Raw genomic sequence first — 16,198 nt, forward strand, 5'->3', positions numbered from 1 at the left:
TGTTGTAAATTCTGCACCTACTTTGGCTTTTTATCCTGCAGTGTAAGAGTCTGTAGTTGCTGTTCTCAGCATAATACCTCATTTAAACCCTTATGCACAAGTGAGCTAACTCTCAAAGGAGGAGCTTCCTTAATGAGATTTAAGAAATTCCATTGTGTAACAGATTTTGAGTTACTATGTAGACTTTTTTTTAAGATACATTTAACTTTTGTTTGAAAGACGGTTACTGAGAGAGTGAACTCTTCCATCTGCTGGTTCACTCCCCTGATGACTACATAGGTTGTTGCTGGGCAAATCTGAAGCTAGGAGCCAGCATCCTCCTCTGGGTCTTCCATGTGGGTGCAGGGACCTAAGGATTTGGGGCAGCCTCGGCTGCTTTCCCACACTTTAAGCAGGGAGCTGGATTGAAAGTGGAGCAGTCAGGCAACACACTGCTGCCGCTACTGTGGAGGTTTTAGCTATGAATATGCTTTAAGTATGCTTATCCCACTGTGGCTCTCCCTTGTGGCTTTGTGAAATATTGACCTTGTCTTTCCTTGTATTCCCCTACACCCCAGGTTTTGGTGTGTGTTCTCTTTACTCTGAAAACCCTATTTATTTTCTCTGTTTCTGACTTGGAACCAAAGAAACTGGAAACGGATTGTGTCTGTGTTTATATGGTCATAGCTCAGTGATATTGCCAAGAAACTAGAGCTCCCTTATCCTTCTTCTGGTTTCTCACATCGCTTGGGAGGTTGTGTGTGTGAATGTGCGTGAGAGCTCTCCAGGAGAGAGGGCACTTCGCAGAAGGGCCTAGGATCCAGAGGTTGAGAGGTGGCCAATGGAATCTGATAGTTAATTGCTTTGTTCTAGTTCAGGTAATATGTGTGTTCACTGCAATAAAGGGGAGTGGCTGGTCAGGATAATTTTCAAGTCTTGTCCAATGGTATCTTTAGCGTTACAGGCAGGTCTAAGTGGCAGCCTTGTATCTAATGGAGAGATTCTGCGGAAGGTGGAAAGAGGTTCACGAATTGTCACCGTTGTGCCCCAGGACACAAAGCTCATATTACAGGTGAGTTGATTGTTCAGAACTTTCTGATTGTCATCCAGTCAGTAACAAACCGAATTGTATTTTAGGACTCCTTATCATTTCTGCTCAGTCATTATAGATCTGAGTTTTCTGTTAGCTTTTATGAGAAGTGTTGATTAAGGTTCTGACCAGCGAGGCTCAAAAGGAAGCTTTCCTTGGGAGTCAAGATACTGAGCACAACTAGGTTCTATTAAAAGGATACTGATATTGTACAGCATCGCAGTAACTCACTTTGAAGAGTTTTGTAGAGTTATGTATTCTGGCTGTTTTAATGTCTTTTATGTAATAACAGTGTTTTGATTTATTTATCCTAAGATGCCAAGGGGAAACTTAGAAGTTGTCCATCATCGAGCCCTGGTTCTAGCTCAGATTCGCAAGTGGTTGGACAAGTAAGTGCCATGTGTTTGACAAGTCTTCTAATTCATGTGTGTCAAGACAGGAAGTGTTTCATTGCAGCTTTTGAAACTTGAGAATATGACAAAGCTTCATTTCAGATATATTTAGTTATTCTTAAGGACTTTCATTCCTTTCTTAGTTATTCATTCCCCTTCAATCCCTTCCTCTTTAATATTAGAATGTTGTAGTAGATATTCTTTTTTTCTGTTAAGATTTTATTTTATTTAAAAGGCAAAGTTAGAGAGAGATTTTCCATCCATTGACTAACTCTCCAGGTGGCCAGACTTGGGCCAAGCCAACGCCAGGTGCCAGGAGCTTCTTCCTAGACTCTCATGTGAGTTCAGGGGCCCAAGCACTTGCACTGCCTTTTGCTTTCCCAGGCCGTTAGCAGGCTGCTGGGTCAGAAGTGGAACAGTGGGTCTCAGGAACAGGCACTCTTCTGGGATGTCTGTTGTAGGATGTAATTTTACCAATTGTACCGTAAGACCATCCCAACAAACATTGCTTTTAGAAGAATGAATCATGAAGCTTGTCAAATAAAGCAAGTCTTTACCTACCTAGGGCACCCCCACATGCTTTTAGATGTTCTGTGAACCCAAAGAAAGCATGCACAAGACTGTGTAGGGAGCTTGAATATTTCAACAAATGGATACACGAGTCTGTGACCCACTAAAGCCTAAACCACTGACATGAAGGAAACGATTGATTTCCCGAGCCTGTTTAGGGGAAGCTTTGTATTGGGAGGATCTATATAATGTTTTGTTGATAAACTAGATTCAACTTCTCTTGTGTTTTTCTGCTGTATGATTCAAGATGCCCATGCAGGGATGATAGAATCAAACCTGGAGGGAACATGGTCTCTGTTTTTTTTTCATCCTATGAATTCAGAGAAGAAATCCAATAGCCGAATGGCATTCACTGCGAACTGATCATAGCTAATTTGTATCATCATGAAAGCATGATGATACATTATTGTGTGACATCCTTTCCCTCTTCTGTCTCCTTACAGACTTAGGTTTAAAGAAGCATTTGAATGTATGAGAAAACTAAGAATTAATCTCAATCTGATTCATGATCATAATCCTGAGGTAACTTTAAATCTGATATTTACCCTAATTTTTATACTTGAAATATTACAATTTGAACTGAAATGCTTTGTTCTTTTCTTGGTAGGTGTTTCTTCAAAATGTGGAAACTTTCATTAGACAGATAGATTGTGTCAATCATATCAATTTGTTTTTCACAGAATTGAAGTAAGTATTTTGAATAAATATAAGTATTTCTATAATTTTCGTGTTAAAGAAATCAGGCATGAATAGCTTGAGAAGAAAAGTAACCTACCTTTTTTTTAAATATCAGTATCATTAGATGTTAGCAGCTTTTTACTCTTTCTTTTGAACATGACTTTAAAACTGCTTAAGAATATGACTTTAAAACTGGTCATTTAGAATTACTGAATTTTGGGTATACATATAAAACCATTTTTCTTATGAAGTTGAAATCAAGTGTTGCCTTTCTCTGTGAGCATTTATAGTGAGACTTTTTATTTGAATAAGTATTTATTTTTATTGGAAAGTCAGATATACAGAGAGGAGGAGAGACAGAGAGGAAGATGTTCCATCTGCTCTTTCACTCCCCAAGCAACTGCAATGGCTGGAGCTGAGCTGGTCCAAAGCCAGGAGCCCAGAACCTCATCCGGGTCTCCCAAGTGGGTGCAGGGTGCCAAGGCTTCCTCTACTGCTTTCCCAGGCCACAATTAGGGAGCTGGATGGGAAGCGGGGCTCTCGGGATTAGAACCGGCACCCATAACCCATATGGGATCCTGGTGTGTGCAAGGCGGGGACATCAGGTGCTTGGCGACTGCACTGGGCCCATAGTGAGACATTTTAAACACAGATAAAAGTCAAGAGACTTGTCCAGGAAGTATCTGAACTACCACCAGCCTCTCCAGCTCATATTTAACCATATATGCATGTCTGTAATCTATCCATTTGTCATTCGTCTTGTTAGATGGTATAGACATCAGGCCATTTTGCCTTTTCAGCTTGTTTAGTGTAATGCAAGTGTACCTAGGCTCATTTTGGATATTTTTAGGAGTTAGATAAATCTACAATGAAATACACAAATCACAAATGTGCTATTCAGTGAATCTCAGTAAACTTTTTGGAACCTGAGACTCTGTTGAGTTAGAGAGCATTTCCTTCTTCTTAGATAGTTCCCACAGATTTCTTCTTAGGCAGTCCCTGGCCCATTTCCCTAGGCGAGTGCTGTGCAGAGCATGTGCCTGTTTGAGAACTTGGAATCATGTGGTGTTGACTCTCCTGTGTAAGTAATATTTCACTCATTGCATTTTTTTGAGAGTCATCCATTTTTTGCAAGGATTACTAGGTATGCCTTTATTTTATTGCTGAGTTGTGTGCCATGATGTAAATGCACCGCCATTTTTTTGTCAATTCCCCTCATGCTGGGCATCTAGATTGTACCCCTGTAGGGTTAGTGTGAGTAAAACTTTTATGAGTATTCTCCTGTAAGTCTTTGGTATATGTTTCATTTCTCAGTATTTGCATAAGAAAACTTTCGACAGATATTTGTAATTTTTGTCTCATTAGCATGCGAGGGATGTGTTAGCAATTTGATTATGCACTGTTATGTTCACTTAGTGACCCGTTCATACATGCTTGTTCTCAGGGAGGAAGATGTCACCAAGACCATGTATCCTCCGCCGGCTCCCAGCAGTGGCCAGCTGTCCAGAGATCTTGGTGGGAAAAAGCTTGACCTTATCTGCGATGCCCTGAGGGCAGCTATGGAGAGCATAAATCCTCACAAGTATGTGTGCTGCCCTGCTTGGGCATCTTGAATCACACCAGTGGGAGCTTATTCCAGGTCAGCTTACTCTTGTTTGTGGCATTCTCTACTCGTTACAGGTACTGCCTGCCAATACTCACATCCCATGTGAAGAAAACCACTCCAGAGTTGGAGACCGTGCTACAGAAGGTACACGAGCTCCAAGGTAGAGATCCACTCCCAGATACATGTTTAACCTGACCCTGACTGCCACTGTTCCAAGGTGATTTTTGCCACATCATAGGTTAAACATCCCGCCTTCATGTCACAGGTTCAACATGTAGCCCTTTGGTCATCATTTTCAAGACCTGTGTTGAGGTTTTTAGAGAGCTGCCCTACAAAGTGTGCATAAGGATCAAAACTAAATACTCATTTGCTGTTCAGTTTTATAGGGAAAATGTTTTGCTTCGTCTTTTTGGTTATGTTCCTGGGTTTGTGAATGTTTTCCACAAGTGGTTTTATTCTGTTTTGTTTCCGCACACACTGACAGCAAATGCTCCATCTGACCCTGATGCTGTGAGTGCTGAAGAGGCCCTGAAGTATCTGCTGCTTCTGGTGGATGTTAATGAACTATATGATCAGTCTTTGGGGACCTATGACTTCGACCTGGTCCTCATGGTAGCTGAGAAGTCCCAGAAGGTAGGTGCAGTCATACTTGCTACATCATTTTGGTTCTCTTGATATGATCTTGATGCGGTGTGACCTTCCTCCTGATAGTCCGGTGTTTTGCCCTGAACAGTGTTAATGCCCTGAACGTAGGAACAGATCTGTGAGTCTCCATGGCTGTGCTCGCAAGCCCCGGTCTCTGTCATAATTCTGGGCTTATTGAACTGTTTTGATTACTAGGTTGAGGAAGTAAAATAAGATTGTATGGTTATTTCTAAGGTTATAGGCATGTATATGTATGAACTGTTTTCTTGTAAAGGAGATGTCACAAATGGTTCATGTCCTGTTCTAGTTCCTGAAGCTGTGGCTCTTTTTCTAGTGGAAAATACGAACATGAAGCATAGGAAGGCTTGGGTCTCTTATTTTTTTTTTTCTTTAAAGATTTATTTATTTTCATTGGAAAGTCAGATCTACAGAGAGACGGAGATACAGAAAGATCCTCCATCTGCTGGTTCACTCCCCAAATGGCCACAAGGGCCAGAGCTGAGCCGATCCAAAGCCAGGCACCTCCTCCCAGTCTCCAACATAGGTGTAGGATCCAAAGTCTCTGGACCATCCTCTCCTACTTTACCAGGCCACAGGCAGGGAGTTAGATGGGAAGTGGAGCACCTGGGACATGAACTGTGCCCATTTGGGATCCTGGCACATACAGGGCGAGGAGTTAACCACTAGGTTACAGCGATGGGCCCCTAGGTCTCGTCCCACCTAAGTATTTGTGCTGTAGGTAGAAAAGTGCAGCACTACTTTTCTTGGTGTTTTTTAATCTGTTTTCTAGCAGTCTGAGTTTCTTCTACTTATCATTGCTTTCTTAGCTGCTGCCAGAGTGATTTCTCTGCCTAAAATGCTGCGTGAGTTCTACATTACCTGTCGGATAAAGCTCAGGAGCCATCAGTCCTTACAAAGTCTTCCCTGATTTTACCTCTTATGTATGATTGAGTTCTCATCTCTTATCGTTACTGTGTCTCTCTGACCATGGAGGAAAGGCAGAGGTTTTGTCTGTTCTGTGTCACCTCCACCTTTGCCAGTAGCTATGGCTTCCATTGCTCCCACCGCATGTTCACCTGGCTGATTCTCACCTCCTAGGTCAAGTAATGCAGGATTACGTCTTCCCAGTCAGTCATTCTTGCCTCTCTCCATGGCCTGGAGGCTTCAGTTGCCTCCAGTGACTAACCCTGTCTCCTTCAAAAATACGTTTCCTGAGATTAAGCTTACCTTCTGCTGCATTCTTTGTACATATCAGATTCTTACTAAATGTCTGTCGGTGAGATATTTTGGCCTACAATTTCCCTCCATGTCATATGCATGAACTTTATTTAGTTTGAAAGAGAGAGAGAAACAAAGAGAGAGGAAGAGATCTTCCACCCTCTGGTTCACTCTCCAATGGCCACAATGTCCAGAGATGGGCCAGTCAGAAACCAGGACCTAGGAGCTGCTTCTGCGTCTCCCACGTGAGGGCAGGGATCTGCTGCTTTCACAGACTGTTAACAGGGAGCTGGATTGCAAGTGTCCAGCTGGGACTAGATTGGGATGCTGGCACCTGTGGGATGCTGACCTTACAGGTGGGGGAATATTGGCCCCAGGTTTTATTTGTTTTAAGATATATTCATCCCGTTTATTCAGCAAAATTGGTATTTTAAGTAGGAAGCATTTTTTCTTTAGGAAAGTAAATAATTTGCATATAGTGCAACACACTGAGTTGGAAGTGATCATGCTAGACAATCTAGTAAGATGGTAGGGCCTCACAGTTTTGTGTCCAACTCAGCATCCTTGTACCTTTGTTATAATGTAGAAGGTGTGGAATGTCTTGAAAGCAGTAACAAGAGCATATTTTAAGGGAAAATTTAATGCTTTTGTTGAACATCTTCTAAACTAGAGCCTGTTTTCCTTATTAGCTATAAAATGCAAATAGCTGTTGTTAGAGTTAAGGATTCATCATTGTTATTCCACATGAAAGCTAACAACACCCATACATGAAAGCATCTGTAACAAATCATGTTTGATGCAGTTTGATTTTATATTAGGTGCTGTTAATGTGTATGTCTTGAAATCGCAAAGCTATGGGTTTATTGCTATAATTTTATGTGTATTTGTATTTTCTATGCAGATATAACAAGTAATAAATTTGATTTTTATGTTTTAGGATCCCAAAGAATATCTTCCATTTCTTAATACACTTAAAAAAATGGAAACTAATTATCAGCGGTTCACTATAGACAAATACTTGAAACGATATGAAAAAGCCATTGGCCACCTCAGCAAATGCGGTAAGTGTGAGAATAATATGTTTATTTCTGCTTTAGATCTCCTTTGGACATAGGTAAGTTGCAAATTAAAATAAAATGTAAGCTTAGGGGCCAGTGTTGCCTCATTGGTTAAGCTGCCACCTGCAATGCCAGCATCCGGTAAGGGTGCCAGTTTGAATGTGGCTCTTCCTCTGTGATACAGCTCCCTGCTAATGTGCTTGGAAAGCCCTAGTTCTTAGACCCTACATCTACATTAGAGACCTGGCTGAAGCTCCTGGCTCTAGGTTTGGCTTGGCTCAGCCCTGGCTGTTGTGGGCATTCAGGAAGTGAACAAATGGATAGAATCTCTCTCTGTCTCTAACTTTGCTTTTCAAATAAGTAAACTCTTAAAATATATATAGTAGTTTAGACTGATTTGTTTCCACTTCTGAAGGAAGAGTTTAATCATTATGCTGTGTGTTCACTTTAATTTGCCACATGTTCTGAAAAACTGAGCATAAAACCAGTGAGTTGAATGGGCGAGGCGGGCTTTTCTGGGCCATGAAGGCAGCACACTGCCTTCTTGGATTAAGAATGAGCACCTCCTAGATGAGCTTCATTGTCTCAGTGTTAAAACTGATGGATCATTTTCTTTACCTGTAAGTGTCATAAACATGAAGGATATCCCAGTCATCTGCAGTGAGTGGCACGATTTCACCCCTCCTGCTCCCACCCAATCTCCTGAACCACAGTTTTAGTTGGAAATGACGGTGTAGAACAAACAGAATCCCAGCTGTTCTGCCTCATGCCTTCCCTGTATTGGAGTAATGCTCTGCTGAAGGCTTTCAGTTAAGACAAGAATTATCTTAAACAGCAGCAGAGCATTTGGCTGCTGGCTTACTTGGGGAATCTGATTCAGTTGCTATTGGTAGAACCATGGAGTGTGTGTTTGGGGTGAGGTGGGGTGTGGGGTGTGTGTCTGTAAGTATGTGTGAGGTTGTTGGTTTTTTTTTTTTTTTCTTTTTAAGATGTGTTTTATTTATTTGAAAGCATAGTTGTGAAGAGAGTGCGGGACAGAGAGAGAAAAAATAAATCTTCCATCTACTAGTTTGCTTCCCAAATGACGACAGCAACCAGGGCTAGACCAGACCAAAGCCTGCCTCCTGGGAGCCAGGAGCTTTCTCTAGGTTTCCCACATGGGTGCAGGGACCCAAGCATTTCAACCATCTTCGTCTGCTTTCCTAAGCACATTAGCAGGGAGCTGGATCAGAAACGCAACAGTGGGATGCGAACTGGAGTCCACATGAGGTACCAGCATCCCAGGCGGCAGTTTTACCAATGTGTCATAATATCAGCCCAAGAGAGAACCTTTGTTCTTACTGAGGAAGCTCAGAGAGCTCTGAGCTGGATAGTGTACAGAAAAGCTGCTGGGAGGTCAGTGCTGACCTCAGTGCTTCTCCCTCTTCACCCACCCTCAGTGCTAGTTGTTAAAAATTCAGATTTCTGGGGCCCGGCGCAGTGGCGCAAGTGGTTAAAGGTCCTCGCCTAGCACGCCCGGGATCCCATATGGGCGCCGGTTCTAATCCCGGCAGCCCCGCTTCCCTTCCAGCTCCCTGCCTGTGGCCTGGGAAAGCAGTCGAGGACGGCCCAAAGCTTTGGGAACCTGCACCCTGTGGGAGACCCGGAAGAGGCTCCTGGCTTCGGATCGGCATAGTATCGGCCCGTTGCGCTCACTTGGGGAGTGAATCATCGGACGGAAGATATTCCTCTCTGTCTCTCCTCTCTGTATATCCGCCTTTCCAATGAAAAAATAATAAAAATAAATCTTTAAAAAAAAAAAAATTCAGATTTCTGAATTCCGCTTTCCAGCTATTCTTGAGCATGTCGGTCTTGGGAAGTAGGTATAAGTGGTGTAAGCTGACTGTGTGTGCTTTTCAATCTGAGTTTGTGTCAATCCTATTCCTGCAGGTCCTGAGTACTTCCCAGAATGCTTGAACTTGATCAAAGATAAAAATTTGTATAACGAGGCTCTGAAGTTATATCCACCAACCTCACAACAGTACAAGGTGTGTTCTCTGTGGGATGACATTCCCAGATTGGCTTTGTGCACTCACTGGAAAGAAGTAAAGATCCCGAGTTAATAAACACTAACCTTAATTTCAAGATTTATATGAAAGTGAATTGGTTTATCTTGAACTTCCTTAGAGAATGGCCCTGGCACACTGTGAAGAAATGCCCAGTCTACAGTGCAGGTAGCTGTCTCTGGCTCCTTATCCAGAACACCACAGCAGCCCCCACCTGGGCTTCCCTGTTCCCATCACACCCGTGTTTGCTGCAGCCTCTACTGTGTGACTGATGAACCTAAGGGACACAGTCTTTGCCCTATGTCTCAGAAAAAGGGGAGATGATTTTACTTTGCGTCTAAAAACATTTATTCATCATCTCTTACTTCCCAGATACTTTGCTTGCAAGCTAAAGGTGTTGTGTGGGCCTCATAACACGCTGTGCTTAGTTTATAGAGGAAGGAACAACTTGCCTAAGTGGAACAATATCATGGCAAGCCAGGAGCGTGGAAGCCAGTCTATAGCCCCCAAGCCTGTGCCATCAACATCACCCTTTACCATTGCCTGCCTTACCACTGCTCCTGGTTTCTTGCAGATCCCACTCCTGGCTCTGTGGTTTAGCCTCTATCCCTTCTTGAATACTAGCATGGACCCTCTCTGCATTCCCAGTGACTTAGAGACCTCTGCTAGCTCTCTGCCTTCCCCCTTCCTTTATCCAATCACGTCCACCAGGCTTCCTTAATCATCTTCCTGGGATAGATGCCAAATATTGAGTTCTCAGCGCACCTTGTTCGTACTTGGCAGAGCATTTATCAAATTGCCAATATGTGACTTCGTCTCCCTGACCCCAGACTGAGTTGCCTAAGGGCGGGAACTGTGTTGCTGCCTAACACTGAGCCTAATGGTGTAATTGCCTCTGGCTCTCATTTTCTGTTCCTCTTTCCATGTTCTGCTGCTGCAGTTACACCAACCTTGTTATTCCTCACACCTGCAAGGCACATTGCTGATGGATGGCCCGGTGTTCCTTGCTCTGTGCGTGGAACATGCTCTCCTAACATGTCACATACTTCTCACAGCCCTCAAATGGGGCTTCCATCATGCTGTGTTTATCCCATTGTTCTGTTGTGTCATGTTGATAAAGCCATTCTTTGTCATTATTAGATCAGCTTCTCTATAGTGGATCTTGTTGGATTCATCATTTGTTTGGTTTTATTTATTTTTTTTGTCTGGTAATGCAGGATGTTAGAATGGCACATATGTAGCTCAGTAGGTATTTGTTGGATGAATAACTGGCATCCTCAGTAAGGGTTTGAATGGGAAGATTATTGAACTAACTGATCAAGGATTCCCCCTTGAATTTCAAGTTTGAAGTGTAATGCCTGAGGTACTTAGAGTGAAATGATTATTGCGTTTCTTCATCTGCCCTAAATGACCTCTGTCCCAGGACATCAGCATTGCTTACGGAGAATACCTGATGCGGGAACAGCAGTGTGAACCAGCGGGACTGGTGTTTGCTCGCTGCGGGGCCCATGAGAAGGCCCTCTCAGCCTTCGTGAGTTGTGGCAGCTGGCAGCAGGCCCTCTGCATGGCCAGCCAGCTTAACATGACTGAAGATCAGCTGGCTGGCCTCGGCAGAACTCTGGCAGGTATGCACGATCATTTATCTGTCCAGGCCTCTGAAAGTTTTTCCTCTCTGTGTTTTCTTTTTCTTGGTCATTTTGCAAGTGAGTTGGGCAACCTACCATAAGACAGCATCCTACTCGGTGTTTAAATTTATAATGGTTTATTAAGTAAAGAAAGGTTATGCTGCCATAACAAGAGTCCAGAATGCAATGGCATAATAAAGAAAGTAGTTTTTTTCTCCTGAAAGGACTAATGGGCACTTCCCTTGTGTGGCTCTGCATTCTTAGGCAGGTGGTTGTAGCTGGGTTATCTCCACACCTGTGCTCAGTCCTTAGAAAGGGAGGCAAGGTCAGAGTCATAGGAAAATCTTCAGTGTTGAGAATTTCTTATTAAAGTCTGTTGATTATTCACTCTGGCTGTGCACTTCTACTTTATTGACCTATTTTCTCACGGGCCATTCTCGTGGCCAGTGATCTAAGCAATCTAGCTCCCTCTTCACCTGTCCAAGGAAGCAGTAGAAAATGGCTGAAGTGCTTGGGTCTCTGCCATTTATGTGGGAGTCCCACGTGGAGTTCTGAGACCCTGCTTTTGGCCTGGCTCAGCTCCCATCGTTGAGGTGATTTGAGGAGTGAACCATTGGGTGAAAGACTTCGCTTTGTTGTGTCTCTTCCCATAGCCACTCAGCTTCTCAGATAAATAAGAAACTTAAGTTCTTGTGCATTTATGCCATCTACTTCTGTTCTTGGGATCTGTTAACTTGTCTAGTACGCCTTACAACTGTTGGTGCTGCTGCTTACCAGGTCATATGATGGACTGTAACAGGTTAATTTATATGATAAGCAAAAGAGTAGGGAGGGCAGTGAGCAATGATTTGAGGTAATATATGTGCACATTTTGAAGTGTGTACACATACTTAGGCAGTTTGTATAAGCCAGCAGAAGACAAAACAGTGTGACTTGAACTAGTAGTGATGACTCCACTTATTTTTTTTAGTGCTAAATGCTTTAGGATGAGCATGAGATGAGAGGCAAGAACCTGTCGACTCTTGTAAGCTTTGGGTTCCATGTGCCTCTCACTTGGACAGAGTGAATCTAGCATCTGGAGACACTGACCCAACATAAACCAACCACCGCCATCTAGTGCTCCTCCAAAGACACAGCAGCCTCTTCCTTGTAGTAGAAAGAGGAGTTAATGAGAAGCACAGGATTCATTCCTCATTGGTAAACTTCTGGATGTGTTTTTATTGTTATAATGCACATTTTTTCCATGAGATTTTTAATTTTTTAAATTTTTTTTTAATTTTTTTTGGAAGAGAGCGTTAGAAAAAGAGTTAAAGGGCCCAGCACAGTAGCCTAGTAGCTAAATTCCTTGTCTTGCAGGCACAGGAATCCCATATGATGCAGGTTCTAACCCAAGCTGCTCCACTTCTCATGCAGCTCCCTGCCTGTGGCCTGGGAGAGCAGTTGAGGACGGCCCAAACCCTGAGACCTTGCACCTGAGTGGAAGACCTGGAGGGGGCTCCTGGCTTCTAGCTTTGGGTCGGCTCAGCTCCAGTCATTGTGGCCACTTTGGGAATGAGCCAGCAAATGGAAGATTTTTCTCTCTGCATCTCCTTCTCTCTAAATGTCTGCCTCTGTAATAAAAATAAATTAATCTTAAGGGGGGAAAAAAAGAAAGAAAAAGAGAGAGAAAGGTCTCTGGTCCACTGACTGACTCCCAAATGGCTACAATGGCCAAATCTGGGCCAGTCCAAAGCCGGGCACTTCTTGTGGGTCTCCTACGTGCATGCAGGAGCCCAAGGACTTGAACCATGCTCTTTTCCCAGGCCGTTAGCAGGGAGGTAGGTTGGAATTAGAGTGACTGGGATTCAAACTGCTGGGTATATTGGATGCTGGCACTGCGTGTATACACTTAACCTGCGTGGTGCCAACCCTGGGAGGGTTTTTCAGAGCTATTCTTGATCAGGTGTGATTGTTCTACTCTCCTGCTAAATTTAGATTCTGTCATTTAAAGAGGGATCTATCTGTTCCCCTCACAGGAAGTCATAGGGTGTCTGGGGTGCTTCATATAAGGACATATGGAAGAAGCACTTAGCCAGAGTACCTGATTAAGCTTGTCATCAAGTGCCTGTTGTTCCTTGCAGGAAAGCTAGTTGAGCAGAGGAAGCACAGTGATGCAGCTCTTGTTCTGGAACAGTACGCCCAGGTAAGCTCGGTTCCTCCCCCTGGAAAACTCTCTGGTCAGCAAGAAAGGCCTTCAGTTGTACCCTTTCTGATCATGAAAGTGAAAGGACCTAGGTAAAATTCATCACATCTCTGAATATAGGCTTAGTCTCCGTAACCCCGAATTCATAAAGCTCTAAGATTCAAAAGTGAAAACCTGCCATCTGACCTTATGAGACAGGGTGCTGTCAAAATACAGGAATGCTAAGAATAGTGTATAAGATCAGCCTCGGGCTGTAAGCATAAGGTGTGTATGAATCATAGATGGATTTCTTGCTTGGCCTCGAATCCCTCCCCCAAGATATTTTGTCTTATGTCGTCCAACAGCTGAAAGCCTTCCAAATTCAAAATGCTTCTGGTCCTAAGCATCATGGATAAGAGACATTCAGTTTAAAATTTTATGAGAGTAGAATACACATGAGGTCTACTCTAGTACACAGCACCGATTGATCTTGACAGAAAGTACTAAAATAAATCTTGAAGAAGTTCTTTGCCCAGGTAGAAGCACTGAGAAGGGAAAGGTAGGAAATAAAGTAGTTGAGCTTATATACTCTTTGGCTTTTATTCTCATTCTCTCTGTTGTCCGTGTTATTTTTTCCTGAGGCAATTTTACAGTGGATTATAAAGATAAGTACCAATGTGAGCTTTTGATAGATTGATAGGATTCATTTATGAAAGTAGTGAGACTGCCCTGCCACAGGCTGCAGGGTGACAGGACACGGTACATAGGTGATACCAGGAATCGCCACTTTGCAGAGCTTTGACCTTTGATGAGAGAAGGTTGTTTACAGTTGCTGTTAGTGGATATTCTTTCTTGACATAAATATTTTTAAAATTTCAGTGTAACAGAAATAAGTGAAATCATTTTGTATCATTAGAACTTAGAAATAAAAATGTTATCAACAGTAGTGTGATGAAAACATAAATGAGTAAAGCTTCCCGGAAGGGTAGTGATGTCCAAGTGGAGTGAAGCAGCACCTGCTACAGACCCTTGTGGGCACAGATGGGCGCGTGGACTTTCCCTGTGGGTGCTCAGCTCGAGCCGTGGCTGTACCGGTGTGTGTTCCTGCCAGTGGTGTGCCTCAGGTACTGTCAGGGGTGACCTAACAGTTCATCTTGAAATTCAACAGCTGGAAACCACAAGCACTTAGTATCTCTCCATCTCTGGATCAGGAATCCGGGTGGGTCTAGCAGGGACCTCTGGCTCAGCATCTTTCCCAAAGCTGCAGTTAACTAATTGGGCTGGAGTCATCTCCAGGCTTAACTAGATTTTCCAATGTTTCATTTCTAGTGTACAGAAATATAATATAAATATTAAAAAAAAAACTTTTTAAAAGGTGTGGCTATATTCTGTATGTTACAAGCTTGCTAAACTTAGTTGTTAGTTCAAGAAGCTTCTACAGGACTTGATGTTGTGGCACATCGGGTGAAGCCATTGTCTGTGTTGGCAGCATCCCATATGGGTGCTGCTTACCTCTCATCTGGTTCCCTGTTGATGTGCCTGGAAAAGCAGTAAACATGGCATTGGGTCCCAGTCTCCCACACTGGAGATGCTGGTTTTGTTTTTGTGTTTGGAGATCCTGAGTTTGGCCTGGCCCAGCCTCAGCTGCTGAGGCCTTTGGGAGCAAACCAGTGGATGGAAAATCTTTGTTGCCTTTCTCTCTTTAATGCTATCTTTTAAATAAATATTGTTTTGTAAAGAAACTTTGAGATGGATTCTTTGGATTTTTTACATTAATGAAGATGATTTCTATAGTTTTTAATCTTTCATTTTTTTATATGCATTTTTCTGTTTCATTGCATTGCTAGGGTTTCTGGAACAGTATAGAATAGGAATGGAAACGGTAGCAGTCCTTGCTTTTTCCTTGATATTAGAGGGGAACATTCAATCAACTTTTAGCATAAACTATCATGTTTGCTTTTATTATTGTTCGTATTATTTTTATTCTGTTGTAGGAGTTGGTGAACTACAATCTGTAGCAAATCTAGCCTGTTGCCAGTGTTTATAAATAGAGTTTTATTGGAATATAACACAGCCATGCTCATGTGCTTACATATCATCCATTGGTGCTCTTACACTAGTTCTGCCAGAGACACTACAGCTCACAAAGCCTAAAGCTCTGCCTGCCTTGCCACCTGCAGTGGAAATGTGCAGATCCTTGCCTGCTTTGTTGAGGAAATCCCTTTCTATTCCTAGTTTCAAGATGGTTTTTTAATTTGTTTTTAAATCATAAATTGAGTGTTGAATTTTGTTAAATACGTGTAACTTTTGTTTTGAGACAAGTGACATGATAAGTTACATTGATTGATTTGAAGTTATGGAATCACCCTTGCAAGCCTGGGTTATACCCAAAAAGATTTCTTTATTTTGAAAGTCAAAGTTATAAAACAGAGGGAGACGGGGTGGGTGGGGGAGCAGAGAAAGAAAGAAAGACATCTTCTGTCTGATAGATAATTTACTGAGAAAGCAAGAGAGCGCGAGTGATACTGTGTCTGCTAGTTTACTCCCCGGAGAGTTCATTGCCAGTACTGGGCTGGGCCACAGCCCGGATCCCAGAATTGTGTCCCTTGTAGGTGACAGGTACCAAACGAGTAGAGCATCTGCCACTCTTTTCCTTGGTACATTAGCAGCAAACTGGATTAGAAGCAGATGGGACTTACTAGTGTTGCAAGTAGTGACTTAACCCTTCGCAGCACAGTCTCACATGGCAAGTTTCGGAGTGAGTTGTGGTCAAGGATTCAGGCCCCCTTGCGCGTCTTGTCCTGTCGGTGGTTGTATTCATAGCCCTGGCATTTGCATTTCATCTGAGGTCTTTGGCTGAGTCCTCTTAGACACATCTCCTGAGGCCTTTCTTCTGCAGTTAGAAGCCCCTCCCTACCTAATAATTCTCCACGGCTAGCCTTTATACTTGGAAGCCCATGGCTACTCCTGAGGTTCATAAACTCCTTTTTTGTTGTAGGCTTCTTCAATAGTGCTATGTGTTTGTGCTGACCACGGCACTGGACCTGGGCATCGCTCCTGTGGGAGGAATGGAGCAAAGGGAGTTGGCTGTTTGTCTAGTTTTAGCCTCTGGCTTACACCCACATGGTTAC

The 16,198-nt window shown here is 43.0% G+C and overlaps 1 protein-coding gene across 3 annotated transcripts in view; it reads left to right on the forward strand.

The window, feature by feature from the left end:
* The window catches only part of ELP1 (elongator acetyltransferase complex subunit 1), a 60,525-nt gene that overhangs the window by 28,837 nt on the left and 15,490 nt on the right, over positions 1–16,198 (forward strand). For all 3 annotated transcript variants that reach the window (XM_041004414.1, XM_041004413.1, XM_041004415.1), the window contains 11 exons: positions 936–1,051; positions 1,385–1,458; positions 2,475–2,553; positions 2,639–2,718; positions 4,154–4,291; positions 4,390–4,475; positions 4,800–4,948; positions 7,116–7,239; positions 9,166–9,263; positions 10,705–10,906; positions 13,027–13,088. In XM_041004414.1, the coding sequence (XP_040860348.1) occupies positions 936–1,051; positions 1,385–1,458; positions 2,475–2,553; positions 2,639–2,718; positions 4,154–4,291; positions 4,390–4,475; positions 4,800–4,948; positions 7,116–7,239; positions 9,166–9,263; positions 10,705–10,906; positions 13,027–13,088 (1,208 nt within the window). The remainder of the gene's footprint in view (positions 1–935; positions 1,052–1,384; positions 1,459–2,474; positions 2,554–2,638; positions 2,719–4,153; positions 4,292–4,389; positions 4,476–4,799; positions 4,949–7,115; positions 7,240–9,165; positions 9,264–10,704; positions 10,907–13,026; positions 13,089–16,198) is intronic.

The sequence above is a fragment of the Ochotona curzoniae genome, unplaced genomic scaffold (assembly GCF_017591425.1).
Source record: "Ochotona curzoniae isolate NIBS_2020 unplaced genomic scaffold, NIBS_Ocur_1.0 scaffold_3208, whole genome shotgun sequence".
NCBI lineage: Eukaryota > Metazoa > Chordata > Mammalia > Lagomorpha > Ochotonidae > Ochotona > Ochotona curzoniae.